Raw genomic sequence first — 13,554 nt, 5'->3', positions numbered from 1 at the left:
GGGGATTCCTCTTTGTTCCACATCCTATGGCCCCGCGACATCCTACTCGACCGCATACAAGGACACTACTACTCCATAGGCGGTCGGCTGCTCCTGGCACGAACGTGAATGGGGCCTCAGAGACCAGAGAGAGTACTCACGGACCAAGGTTGAGAACTATCGACCCTCTCGCCGAAGATGAGCTCGCCGCCGTGCTATGGTCGTAGCGACTTCATCTCCTCATTCTCATCCATCTCCGAAGTCGCGTTATCGCCACTCTCCTCCCAATACTGCTACGCCGCGCCGATGCATGGACCTGATGGGCCTTGATATGGAGCAGGGGCGCGCCCTCTCCATCGTCGTACTCAAGGCCGGCACACCCCCGAGCGCCTGTGGCTAATCGCCCCGAGCTGTGGAACTTCATGGGACTTGGCCATCGTCAAATGGATTACTAGAACCTCAACAGTTCATTTTCGAGAACGACGTTGACACTAGCGATTTCTGCGACCAGAGGCTTTACGGTATCCCGATGGCCAACATCTCACCCACCCTGGCTATCATGAACCCGCTTCTCCATCTACTAGACCGGCAGCCTCGCTTTATACGGCCTCGCCGCGCGGTGTCAACAACGGTCCCCCTGCTTGACGAGCTTGGCATTCGCCCAGACACCAGAAGCCTTCAAGGAGAGGTTGGATGTTCTTCTTCTGCAGCGGGGCGGCGATATAATCGCCATCGCGTTGCTCCTCTTGAGGGTCGAACCAGGGCCGTGCCGATTGTGATACTCTGAGCGGCGCGTTACACTGCGCCGAGGATCTATGTTCTTCACCCTCCCGGACAACACCTGCCTACCATCCATCGCCACGGGGAACGCGCCCTACTGCGTTAGCGCGTTTGCCGCGGTCCGCCCGTAGCAGCTTTCCAAAGGCAGGAGATCACCTTTGAAAAGTTCGACTGGATGCCGCCTACATTCACCTACCCGAAGGGCGTGTGATTTGGCCCTCTGGCTTCCTCACTGGCATGAAGGCATTGGAAGTGGTCGTTACTGCTCCTGTCCTTCACTCGAGAGCGACGCCCATTCTACATTCTGGAACTTGAACGGTCCTGTCGCAACACCCCATCGACGATCCTTCTCTCCTGCAAAGCCTTCCCCGGATCCAGTAGGCTCCCCGCCAACGCGCTCCATCAAACAGCCAACCAGCCAACCAGCAGGCCGAACCCTGAGCGGCTCTTCCTCACGTTATACTTCTCTGTCCTGAATCGCTGAGCGACCTCGTCCGTCTGGACATGGTATGGTAGCGTGATGGTGAATAGGTGATTGAGCGTCGAGTGATGAATTGCAGACAGCGGGGATGAAAGGCGATCACACAACCTCTCACGCCGAGGTCCAGAAGCTCGCCACGCGAGTGACTCGAAGCCCACGGCGAAGAACATCACGAGGAGGCGAAGGCTGGTGCTCGGAAGGCGTACGTTCGCGCGGGCTCCGCGCAGCCGCAACGCTCCTGGAACGGGAGTCAACTCCAAGCCCGTGCTGGTTCCTATGCAGGTCGGGGCGCGCGTTGCGTCCCGCGCTGTCCTTCCTGTCTATCTCTGCGAAGAGACTTAACATTCGGCTCGGAGCCCCCCTGTGGACGTGTTTCGATCGCCTGTCGTTCTGCATCTGCAGATACTCGAAAAGTAGGCTCATAGAAGTTAGCCAGTTTGAAATATGATGGCTTCCCTCTCACTTGCGCGCGTACGTTTTGCATCTGAAATCTACATCCTCGTCGATCGAGCGGATAAGGCAGACTTCAGTTTGTTGATCCAGAACCAGGCGGGACGCCCCCCACCTGTCATGATACAATAGTCATAATGTTACAGGCTGCGTATACTAGTACTGTCCGCGCGGCATCCTACAAAGGCCCCCTAGACGCGAGAACGTCAGCCCAACGCACAGCTTTGAAAAGGTTGCTTCGTCTGCTGCGTACCTCACCCCCTCTCAGTTGCGTCCAAGTCTTCCCCGGGCAGCCCGTCAAAGAGCCTCGCCCGACGCGATCTCCGGGTCCGCGCGCATCTCCCGCAGCTCATACTGCCACCACTCAGAGTCGAGGTTCGGGGTAACGTACACCGCGCGCGGCACCTCGCGCCCCTGCTCCCCCTCCGCCTCCTCCGCGCGCTCATACTCGTGAGCATACCGCGGTGCGACCTGGATCATATCCGACGACGTCGTCGCGATCGATATCCTCAGCGCATGCGCATGCGCACTCGCGCGCTTGTGAGGCGCCGGAAGCCGGAGGGTGTTGATCGGGGTGACGCTCCGCTCGCGCAGGGTCTCTCCAGACAAGCCTGAGGTCGCGGAGAGCGGGGACATGGGTATCGGCGGGGGCGTGAGGGGTATGAGGGACGTGGAGGAGGGCGGCGCGTCGAGCATGTTCGGGGTGTTCGCGCCTGTGTTGGGGATGTCGCGGATGTTGAAGAGGAGCGGGTCGCCTGCGCCGGAGTAGTACGCGCGCCGGATGTTGAGCAACAGGCGCGTGCAGTTCGTGATGCTGAGCGCGAGCGCGAAGCCGACGGGGATCTGGTACAGGCCGAGCTGGGGGAGGGCGCGCGGTGAGAACGCGTGCGGTTGGGAAGGAGGCGAACGCGGGAAGGTGGACGTACGGGGCTGGTGAGCCAGATGGCTGCACAGGCTAAGTAGGTTCCGAAGATGCTACGCGCACGGAGTTACCGGTGGAACTGCGATAGAGTTTCGGACCGAAGGTTCACTCACGCAAGGAAATTGAGTAATGAGTGGCGGTAAACCATGTCAAGTAGGCTGTCGTGGCTGTATGAGTGTTTTCGGTTGCAGCCCAACGTGGACCGACAACCTCTGTAGAGAAAGAGGAGCAGCAGGAGTGTGTCGTAGGCCAGAATAGGCACCCATAGCAGTCGGAAGGTTGTCGGGAAGTCGCCCATAACGCAGTACTCAACGCCGAGGAAATGCAATGCGCTAGCTATAGGCCGTAGTTCAATGAGAGAAAGGCCACGATATCGAAGGCCGAGTTCGCGCACCTTCAAAGTTCTCGAAGGAGATCGCGAGGATAGTAAGCACGCTAGCGACTTCCGCGACATAGCATGCCCCCATGACGGCCAAAACCCAGCGGTTCTTGTTGTACACAACGTATATCCATAGTAGCAACACAGCTGAGCGAAGGACATTTTAGTGGCCTAACTGAATGACCGACAATACGGGTCACATACCTTCCGAAGTGAACAGCACCGCGCAATAGCCCCAGGTTTCCCAGTAGAACCAGAAAGAGCAGCTTCGGACACACGGCTGTCAATCCCAGGCTAAGGTCGACTGGATGGTAAGCTGTCGCTCACAACTGACACACGTTTAGACTAGCGAGATACATTTGCACGCGAACATGAACTTACTTGGTCGTTGACCACGCTTGGATTTAGAGCTGTAAATTGCACGCCTCGGTCAGTCTCACGCGACCTGCAGCAGTGGCTCCATGGGCTGCTGACCGTATACTTGCAGACTGCGCACATGCAAAAGGCGGCGATCAGGGTTCCCGTTCGACACATGAAGGGAATACGCCCACTCACATCACACACAATAGCCCAAAGTACCGATGCTGGTAGGGAAGGTGCATCAGAGGCGATTGTGCGGGGTTCTGTGGTCTCGCCGGGGCGGGGACGTACCCAGAGAAAGGCAAATTTGATGACGGACCACCGCTTCTTCTGCATCGATGTGTGAGGACGATCCACGGATGCACTTACGACACAAGGCTCACCCAGATGAGCTCGACTTCGCGCTCGATACATACGACTGCCAGTTCGCGGAATGCGGTTAGCCCTCCGGTCCGTGATTGAGGGTACGAACTCTACTCGCTATAATCATATATCACAATTGTCGCAGTCGCGACTGGACTGCCGTCAGGATCCTCGTATGCGGAGGGAAGAACGAAGTACGGTGATATGCGAATACTCACACGAGACGAGCTGGGTGTAGCGGATATCCCTCACTCCGGTGATGATTTCCGCAATGAGTTCCGAAACTGGAGAGGCTTGACCATTCATAGCCGGGGGCGAGCACAAAGGAGCGGCGCTGAACGAGCGAGGGCACGCGAGCCACGGGGAGCGGTCGTGACGGGCGAGAGGACGCCTCGCCCCCGGGGGGCGGGGGCTTATAAGGCCTTACGAAAACGGCACCAGAGAAGCGGCGACTCGTATACTGGGGTGCGTCTTGCCCCCAAATTGAATGTGCGGCGGCGACTGCGTCTGCCACGCGCTTCCTCGCCTTCCCGTAAGCGCAAAGTTCGGTATCAGGGGTGACGGGAAGAGTCTTCGTAGACCGACCGTCGTCGTCCGCGGCCCAACCGCACGCGTCGCGCTGAGGCAGACTGACAGCAGCGGCATGCTACGACTCTCCTTGGGGACGGTTCGGTGCTGGTTTACCGTTGAGGAGGGCGACGAGCACGGCTGCTGTAGAAGGCTGGATGCCTCGTCGGGCGGAATGTACCCACGGTCATGCCACCCGCCCACAGAACGTGCATCCGGACGTAATCCGCGCCCGCAGCGCGCATCGCGGGCAGTAGAGCGTGGTAAACGGCAGAATATAGCTCGTACTCTGCCGCTTCCGCGGTCGCTGACGTAGGCGGCGAGGCCGTATAACGGAATCGATGCGCTGGGGAACGTCGGGCAGAACGGGCTTCTCCGGGATAGGTCCGCGACGAAGCCCCGATTTTTGCATCGGGGTACGTATGCGGCCCATTGAAATCTACACCTGGCGAAGGTCATCTGAGGGGTGAGTACGTCCAAGAAGCTCTGGATCAGGCGATTGCCTTGCTGCCAAGGATCCGGGTGTTGAGGTGGAGAAAACGTACATGCATGTTTGTGTGGCACCACGCTAAGAGGCACTCTTCATCGGGAGTAGGAGTTGCGATGGACGTATAATATGTTGAACGGCGTGGCGGCCGAGCTTTGTGCGGCCGTAGAGCCCTTGATGAGAGGCAAATGGACATCCATGACGCTGTACCATTTATTACGCCACACTTCACGACTCGGAGTGAGCCAAGAGGTGCGGAGATTATTTCAGGGAAACGTCAAAGCTGCTGAAGTGCGGCTATCATATCCTCAGGGGGGCTTTCCAGAACCAAGACATGTCACCTAGTGCATGTATAAAACAGCAATCACAGGGTCCGGCGATGCCGAGGACGTACTTTCGGCTTTGAGATAGCCTGGAACATCACGAGGAGGACGTTTCTTCGGCGGGATACGGGTTTGTTCAGTTCGTAGTTCCAGTGAGCCTGCTCAAGGACCGTCTTTAGCGTTCTGTGTCCCATATTATTTCGTCATAGCTACTGTTGGATATTTGAAGCTTGTCGTATGCTGTTCCGGAAGATATAGGAGTAAGTGCCTGGTGGATGATGGACGTCCGAAAGAAAAAGGGAGATGCTTAGGCGCCACATCTGAACATATGCATACTTACCCAGAAGGACAAAGTTCAGGCCCGTTTCTCCTCACCATCCAAGGTACGTTGCTTACCTATGGCTGAAAATTCACCATAATCACCCCAGGTTCAGAGTCCACGCATCGTCATTATGATCGTAAAAAGTACAGCCAATCCCCTCACCCATCCAGGTGGTCGCGGTATAATCGCCCCCGAAGCCGCCTGGCCGTCGCTTGGTACATGACATGAACCTCAGTACGTTAGGTAAAAAGGCGGTCCAAGTAAACCGACACGCCCTCCCGCATACATAAAGATTAAAGGGGAGGTGAGGGAAGGCATAGAGAGGGAGGAGGGGAGTGGAAGAAGGCACGACTGTGGTGGTGACACTCACGCCAGCCCATTCAGCTTGTTGACTGCATCAAGGCCCTGGCCGATGTTGACGAAGTCGAGGAGAACGAAGTTCGGCGCACGTCCGGCCGCGAAGCCCTCGCACCCGGCCGCGTTCGCCAAGATCCTACAAGGCCGTCTGGTCAGCATACAACCGCCCAGAACGTGAGGGAGACTTACGAGGCGTCTGCGTTCGTGGTGCGTGCGTCAATAGGATCACTGACAATGATGCCCGTGCCGAAGACGTCCTTGTTGAGGGAGTGGTTGATCATGTACATGTGGTCCTCAGTCGAGAGGGGCCCGTTGATGCGGTCGACGCTGCATGGGAACTTAGCATCCGTCACGCTGAACGGCGTCTCCCAGATCATCTGGAACTCGGGCAGGATGTACGGCACGCTGCGGTCGGTGTCCGCGCCTGCGTCGAGGAAGACGATGACGCGCTTTCCGCTGTCGATGAGCTCGCCGAGCGTCGGCCACTGCAACATGCCGTCAGCGCGGGGTCGTGGCAAGTAGAAGGAGGGAGGCGCACGTCACTCTGCTTGACGGGCAGTGATGGAGGGACGTAGGCAAGGTCCGCAATTCCCGAGGCTTGGAAAGCCGGGTCCCACAGGTCCGGGAGCGAGGCACCCTCGGGGTTGGTGAACAGGAGCGTGAGGACCTCGTTGGGGTTCGCCGTCAAGAAGTCGTGGACCTTGGTCAGGTAGTCCTGGACGGTTCCGCCATCGAACAGGAGCTGATAGGTCATGGTGGTTAGTAACACCCTGTGTTACTTGCGAAGTACGATACGTACGCAGCCTGAAGAGATAACGCATTAGCGAATGCACCACGAGAATGAAAAATATCACTGACTGGTATGGCAGAAGTGAAGAACACCGTCATTCCTACGTGAGATACGAGGCGGTGAGCGGCGAATCTAAATCAAGGAACACATGTACGAACACATGGGACTGCGCTTGAAGCAGACGGACGCCGAGGCCCAGTTGGGAGGGGATATCAACCTCCTGGTCACGGGCAACTGGGATAACTTCAATATCGAGGTCACACCGAAGGAGGAATTTGACTGACGAGCGAGGGGGTCTTCGCTGAACGCGAAAGAATCATGGGCTGCGTGGGATCGTCAGCTTCAAACGCAGTACGCAGCTTGGGAATGGTTCGCACCTCCCAGGAACGTCGTGTTCCCATAGCTCCTGTTGCAGAGCTCGGCGTGCCCGTTACAGATGGTAGCTCTGGCGCGCAAACACTTGTTGAGCAACACCACTCGGAGATATCAAAATGAAATCACGCACCTCTTCGCCGGCACTACAGCACCCTTGACCGAGGCGACCACGGCGGCAAGGCTGAAAACGAATGACGCGACGCGCATCTCGACAAACTGAAGGCCGTGAGGAAGGGATGGGCGTGAGGGAAAGACGTGGACTCTGAGGGAATTTAAAGTGGCTGGGCCGGCAGCTGGGGAAAAGAGAAGCCTCGCAGCGCGCTATTTGAGGAAATGGCGCACATGGGCGAGACGTCTTCGATGCCATGACAGCTGATGCACGGGCACACTGCTAGCACAGCGGAAAAGCCAAGGTGCATATGCTCGGATGCCTTTGATGTGCCGGGGCTCAGCATGGGATCGCCGTAGGTCACACAGCCGCACTTGGACAGAGGCCATCAGATGTGCGTTGCTTCGTACACACGTGCACTCCGCGGTGCATGCTGCCGGACCCATGCTGCAGTCGTATGCGTATGTCCATTGAACTCTCGAAGAACGTTCGAACGTCGGAAGCAGGTGCCCATGTGAATGCTTCGCGTGAATCCAAGCGCAAATGGACAGACCAACAGCCGTGGTGGTCTGCTCAGTTTGCATTCATCGTGGGTTGAGGAGATTTCACAGCGTTGCAGAGCGCCAGCATCAAAATCAGCGCAGGCGCACCGTTACAGTGTTGCCCTTAATCGAGCCCCTTGCCGCGGCGGTGTGCACAACGACGAACTGAGCCGGAGTTGCTCGGAAATGTCCGATGACGGTGCATATAGACGCGTCGTGCATCTGAGGTGAAAGAGGTTCAATGTGCCGTTGGCCACACTGCGTGGGGTTGATACACATACTGATATTCGAGTTGCTCTCCTGCTCATCACTACGGCAGTGAGTAGAGATGGCCCGATGGCAGGCACGGTGTTGCCAAGCAAATATCTCAGCGGCTGCCGGAATCCGGGGAAGATGATGCTTCAACCTGGTCCTTCCGAGCGTTCGCCTGAAGCCGGGAGGATTTTGTTGAGTCGACTGTCGTCCTGAACATCTCTTCTCTATTCACTTCCAGCAGTGCCTCTGCAACGGGGTCGGTCGACTGCACATGTTGACTGTTCATGTTTCGTCCTTCGAGATGCCATCTATCCCGCGGCCCCCTTGATCAACACTGCACGCGAGCGCTGTCTGAAGAGTCAAGACTCGATAGATTGAAGGCTATAGACAAGAACACGCCGAACAGATCCATCAGCTAGCTGTATGCGGTCAAGCTCAGAGGAGGGAAGAGGTAAGTGGGAGGCATGCCCCCCTGGCCGCCGTCGGCACGCTAATAGTTATGCCGCTTGTTCCTTACTTACGTAAATGTAACAGCCTTTCAACAGTTACTTACTGCGTTCCTTATCGATTACAAGTTGACTTGCTCCACCAATCGGCCAGTAGGCGGCGAGCAGCCAGTCATGATCTGCACACCGTCCTGAACATCTTCCTCGTCGTCTGGACAACATATCTTACGTTCGGGACACGCTAGACGACGCGCAGAGCTGCTATAAAGCGCAGATCACCACCGGAAACCTGTTACCTCCCCATCTTTACACAACAACTCGTTCTGGGCCCCCATGTTCTCTCCCGACACCGAGACGTTCTCGACCCCGCCTACCACACCCCTCATGCCCGAGATGCCGCCATCGCTTTCTCGCAGGACGAGCCGCCCATCGAATCTCCACTTATCCCATAACTCCTCGGACTGGACGCCGGGCATCGTCCTCGACCCGCAGCAATCGCCCGAGATCGCATCCGGGAAGACCCAGGGCGGTAATGGCACACCTGCGTCCACGAACGGCACCAAGGTTAACGGCACCGCCGTGACCATAGAAGGGCCTCCTCTCTTGTCGAATACTCCCACCATCACACACCACTCGGTTCCGATTCCACAACCACCACGCCGCGTCCCCTCACCTGCTATCGCATCCCCCTGCTTTTTGCATTCGAAACTACAAGGCCCATCTCTCATGGATTGGCTGGGGTCGTTCGTTTCCCCCGACCAGAACGAGGCTCGAGGGCGCAGCGAGAACGGGCATGTTCACCAGGACGGGACGGCATCGGACTACAGTGACCCCCACTCGCCATACGGGGACGACGATGACGAACGGCAGTACGCCCCAAGCATCACTAAACAGCTTGCCGCCACCGCGGTTGGGGTACGGGAAGTGAGCAAAAAGCTTGGTCAGTCATCCCATCTGGTTTGCGATGGCGCACCCGCCACCCGGCGGTGCTCACAGCGCGTCCAGGTCGTACCCGCGTCCACTCCCACATCCAGAGCATCCTCATTGTAACCAAGGCGCGCGACAACCGTCTCATTAAGCTCACCCGCGAGCTCGCGCTATACCTCATGAAGAAGAAGCGGCAAGGGAGCAGCGAGCGGGGAATTATCGTGTAAGTCCCACATCACACACGCATCCCCCGTCGCAGTCTCAACGTCCATTACAGTTACGTCGACGCGCAGCTCAGGGCGTCGCGACGATTCGATGCTGCCGGACTGGAGCGCGACCATCCCGAGCTATTTGCGCCTTTCCCGAAACGGCGCACATCAAGCAGCTCATCTCTTGCTTCCGCGTATAACGGCGACAACATGCCATCCGTCGAGGGCCAACTGCGGTATTGGACAGCCGACATGTGCAGTCGAAGCCCCCATCTGTTTGACTTCGTCGTAACAGTAAGTCAGCCCTGCAATGCCCGGTCGGCCGAAGCAACTGACTAACGCCACGCAGCTCGGCGGAGATGGAACGGTGCTCTTTACGTCGTGGCTGTTCCAGAGGATCGTCCCGCCGGTTCTTCCGTTCGCGCTCGGTTCCCTCGGGTTCCTCACAAACTTCGACTTCGCGAACCACCAGAAAGTGATGGATAATGCCATCGACAATGGCATCCGTGTCAACCTGCGCATGCGGTTCACGTGCACGGTGTACCGTGCCATATCTCCTGACAAGAGTAGCAAGGCCTGCCGTGCTATCAAGAGGGGTGATACTGGGGAGATTCTCATGCGCAACGTCGAACAGGGGGGTTGGGATGCGTTGGAGAGCGGCATCCAGACGGAAGGCAAGGCAGGGGCGAAGGACAAGGAGATCATGTGTTTTTCAACAAGACCGGTCGAGTGCTTCGAAGTTATCAACGACCTGGTCGTTGACCGTGGGCCCAGCCCTTACGTCAGTTTGCTCGAGTTGTTCGGTGAGTTGTATTACATGCTATCTGCGAGTTGTATCTCACGAAGTATCTGCTACAGCCGACGAGGACCATCTTACCACCGTCCAGGCTGATGGCCTGTGTGTCGCGACCCCTACGGGTTCCACCGCGTACTCAGTGAGTGTTGCCATACTCCACACGGTCACACATAGCTAACACTAGATTTAGTTATCGGCCGGCGGCTCACTATGCCATCCGGAGATTCCTGCAATACTCATCTCGCCTATCTGCCCCCACACCCTCTCTTTCAGACCAATGCTTCTTCCTGACACTATGGAGCTGCGTGTATGCGTGCCGTTTAACTCGCGGAGTACCGCCTGGGCCTCGTTTGATGGTCGCGGCCGTGTTGAGCTCAAACGTAAGTCGTACCAATCCTGGTGCAACCGAATGGCAGCTCATTTTATGTACAGAGGGTGACCACATCAAGATCACCGCCTCCAAGTACCCATTCCCGACCGTCTGCGCGGAGTCCCAATCCCGCGATTGGTTCCATTCGATCTCACGGACGCTCAAGTGGAACGAACGTGAACGGCAGAAATCGTTCGTGGTCGTGGAAGAGAGCCCGTCGCACAAGTCGCGCAAGCTTCCCGCCGAAGGTCATCCGACACCCCGCCAGCAACAGCATACCCTCGCGAAACAAGGCGGCTCTGACGAACTAGACGAGGAGGACGAGACCACCGACTCCGACGGAGAGGAGGAGGAGGAAGAGAAGTACGACATAGACGACCTCTCCTCGGCCGAATCGCCGAACGGCTCGAACGGCTCGGACCCCAGCAAGCTCAGCCCATCGCAAGCCAAACTCGGCGCGCAGAAGGTGCACGAGAGCACGGAGAACGGGCACGTGAACGGGCAGCAAGACGCGGAGAATGCGGCGCGGCTGCTCGCTCAGGGCAACCCGTACCTCCAGGCGCCGCACGACGTCCCCAGCTCCGGCCTCAAGTCTGGCGTCGACACGCCCGACCGCTTCGCCGGCCCGCATCCACACCCTCCCCGTGTCTCCCCGCGCCACGTTCAGTTTGCCGCGGCGCTCTCGACATCCTCATCCTCGTCATCCATCGCAGCACAGGCGGATGTGCGCGGCGAGCGGGGAGACCGCGACGACATTCGCGGGCCGCGCTCGGCACATCTGAGCACGCGTGTGCGGATACCGCATGATCGCGACCTCGATGGCGAGAGCATGAAGACGCCGACGCCTGTGGACCCGCCTCAGCGGCATCCTTTCGCGCCCCGGAGCCGCTCGCGGTCGCGCGACGCTGCGCCGCAACGGCGCGCGTTCGCAGTGTGGGGTCAGGACGAGAGCGATAGCGCGGCGAGTGACAGTGACGCGGACCCATAGAGCAGCGCGCTCTGGCACCCTCCCGCAGCATGCGCTCGCTACTTAGAATCGAGCAGTATCTGGGCGGGTGTATGAGAAATGGGGGTTTTGGATGGAATGGCATAGAAAGCAATGTAACGTAGTTCTAGGCATGCTCTTGCTCCTCAAGACTGGATACGCTCACGATCGCACTCACGGCTGTAACTTTATATGGAGATGACAGAAGGAATATGAAGCATTGGTTTGGTTCTGTCTCTTACGCAGTTGAGTTTCATACACGAGAGCCTTAGCAGATAGTGCTGAGTGGAGGTGATGTATATTGTACAAGTGCTTCTTCTGATACGTTCATGCCATGCGCCTAGAAATACGCCGTATTCCGCAACGCGAAGCGTTCCAGCTTCCGATAGTCAGGACGGTCCTTCGCCACCGCCCAGATCCACGCATCCAGCTCAGGGAGGGTGATGCCCTTCAACCACACAAGCTCCTCGCCCGCGTCCAGCTCCTTCGCCGCGTCCACGATCAGCTCGCACGCGTCGATCGCCGCCGCGCGCAACATGTACGCCTGCTCGACCGTCAGCAGCGGGCCCTCCTTCGGCACCTCCTTTATCTTCTTCACCGCGGGGTCTACGGGCTCGGCAGCGGCGAGCAGCGCCTGCAGCCGCGCGGGGTCCTGCGCGTCCGGGAAGAGCTGTGGGAGGCCGAGCGCGGGGTCGGCGTTGGTGAGGTCGATTACGCCGAGGTGGACGAGCAACGAGGGGATGACGTTGTCGGAGAAGATGGGGAGGTGCTCGGTGCGCGGGATGGGCATCGCAGAGGATTCGGACTTTCCGAAACGGAGGGCGACGGCGTGCATGGTGAGCAGCGCCTTCTTGAAGCAGTATACGGCTGTTGGTCGTGCATCAGAGATCGCGATCGACTGTATGGGGATGGAGGGATACGTACGTTCGCCGTAGACGAGTGCCATGTCTTGGAATGCGGGGATGCCCCGGATAAGCTGCAAAAATAAACATGTCAGATCATTGAAATAGCCCGAGTCCCTGACTCTGGAACATGGCAACTTACCCGTTCAACGGCGACCTCAGATTCGTCGTTCCCGGCCTTCTTGGCCTTCTCCCCTTCCTTGAGCGCCTCCAGCACGAAGCTCCCGAGGTCGGGGTATCCACCATTCACCAAGGCGTCGCCTGTCTCTCGCAGAGTCTTTGCGATGAGCTGGACGACCTCCCACACTGGACCTGCGAGCTCGCCCACAGTCAACCCAGGGATGGTCTCGTGCGGCCGCTCGACGTGGATGGCGTCGGTCACGCCCATCAGGTCCGCAACCGTGGCCTCGGTGATCTCCTGCATTCCGCGCGCGGAGAAGTGATCGCCCCCGCTGCTCGAGGAGATGTAGGCCCCGAAGATGAAGGCACGGATGTTGTCGAAGGCGCCGCGCCCTGTGGCTTGGTGCAGGGGAACGCGGTAGCCCGAGGCGAAATTGAGCAGGGAGAGCAGGGAGAGCACGTTGAGCTCCACAACGGCCGACGGGAAGTTGAGGGGTAGTGTCATGCCATGGGCGTGGCGAAGCCGTTCGAAGGTGCTTGTGAAAGCAGGCGCAAGAAGGAAACGTTTGATAGCCTCCGGAGTGATCTGTTGAGTAGAGGCATCAGCTTGGGGTGTCGATCTCTCGAAGAAGCGCGTTACAGAGAATCATGTTGTCCACTCATCATACCGAGATCAGAGACGTTTTGATAGCACAACAACATCACTCAAACGTGTATAACATATCATCTAACACCACCCCTGGACACAACCCACTCCGTGAAGCTTGAGGTGGAAGACGGTTTGCTTACCGAAACGTTCGCTTTTGTGCGGGCTGTCCGAGAAGACTCTCGCACAGATTTGATATATTCACCAGCAGCAGGCAGAGGAATATTCGACATGGCGGTCTATTGTCTACTGACACCAGCGACGAGCAGTGGTCGTCGTTTTATGTACGAAAGCGCGACTCATCTGGAGTCA

The 13,554-nt window shown here is 58.0% G+C and overlaps 3 protein-coding genes across 3 annotated transcripts; 1 reads left to right on the top strand and 2 right to left on the bottom strand.

The window, feature by feature from the left end:
• Positions 1 to 1,987: 1,987 nt before the first annotated feature.
• TRAVEDRAFT_43481 (uncharacterized protein) lies at positions 1,988 to 4,020 on the bottom strand (the record flags this gene model as incomplete). Its single annotated transcript, XM_008035665.1, has 10 exons — positions 1,988 to 2,548; positions 2,617 to 2,665; positions 2,726 to 2,948; positions 3,007 to 3,138; positions 3,196 to 3,257; positions 3,432 to 3,479; positions 3,547 to 3,575; positions 3,643 to 3,681; positions 3,735 to 3,769; positions 3,933 to 4,020. The coding sequence occupies 10 exons, from the start codon at positions 4,018 to 4,020 to the stop codon at positions 1,988 to 1,990; spliced, it is 1,266 nt and encodes a 421-aa protein (XP_008033856.1).
• A 1,759-nt stretch (positions 4,021 to 5,779) lies between these two features.
• Positions 5,780 to 7,142, bottom strand: TRAVEDRAFT_34378 (PLC-like phosphodiesterase; the record flags this gene model as incomplete). Its single annotated transcript, XM_008035474.1, has 9 exons — positions 5,780 to 5,906; positions 5,960 to 6,255; positions 6,309 to 6,512; positions 6,570 to 6,574; positions 6,629 to 6,660; positions 6,719 to 6,794; positions 6,845 to 6,883; positions 6,938 to 7,005; positions 7,066 to 7,142. 9 exons carry the CDS (start codon positions 7,140 to 7,142, stop codon positions 5,780 to 5,782), a joined length of 924 nt encoding a protein of 307 aa, XP_008033665.1.
• Positions 7,143 to 8,159: 1,017 nt separating this feature from the next.
• On the top strand, positions 8,160 to 13,437 carry TRAVEDRAFT_161306 (ATP-NAD kinase). Its single transcript, XM_008036259.1, has 11 exons — positions 8,160 to 8,292; positions 8,376 to 9,227; positions 9,293 to 9,437; positions 9,492 to 9,717; positions 9,773 to 10,226; positions 10,282 to 10,358; positions 10,410 to 10,599; positions 10,652 to 12,441; positions 12,499 to 12,550; positions 12,619 to 13,185; positions 13,388 to 13,437. The coding sequence occupies exons 2-8, from the start codon at positions 8,621 to 8,623 to the stop codon at positions 11,575 to 11,577; spliced, it is 2,625 nt and encodes an 874-aa protein (XP_008034450.1). The 5' UTR covers positions 8,160 to 8,292; positions 8,376 to 8,620; the 3' UTR covers positions 11,578 to 12,441; positions 12,499 to 12,550; positions 12,619 to 13,185; positions 13,388 to 13,437.
• Positions 13,438 to 13,554: the final 117 nt, after the last annotated feature.

The sequence above is a fragment of the Trametes versicolor genome, assembly GCF_000271585.1.
Source record: "Trametes versicolor FP-101664 SS1 unplaced genomic scaffold TRAVEscaffold_2, whole genome shotgun sequence".
In the NCBI taxonomy this organism is placed as follows: domain Eukaryota; kingdom Fungi; phylum Basidiomycota; class Agaricomycetes; order Polyporales; family Polyporaceae; genus Trametes; species Trametes versicolor.
Note: the sequence above shows the minus strand (reverse complement) of the source record. Positions and strands in the feature narration are given on the sequence as shown.

Excerpts from the sequence above, each read along its gene's own strand:
- TRAVEDRAFT_161306 (XM_008036259.1), top strand. The coding sequence starts at position 8,621 with ATGTTCTCTCCCGACACCGAGACGTTCTCGACCCCGCCTACCACACCC. Across the intron at positions 9,438-9,491 it reads AGCGAGCGGGGAATTATCGT|TTACGTCGACGCGCAGCTCA; the intron begins GTAAGTCCCACA and ends CGTCCATTACAG. Across the intron at positions 10,227-10,281 it reads CAGTTTGCTCGAGTTGTTCG|CCGACGAGGACCATCTTACC; the intron begins GTGAGTTGTATT and ends TATCTGCTACAG.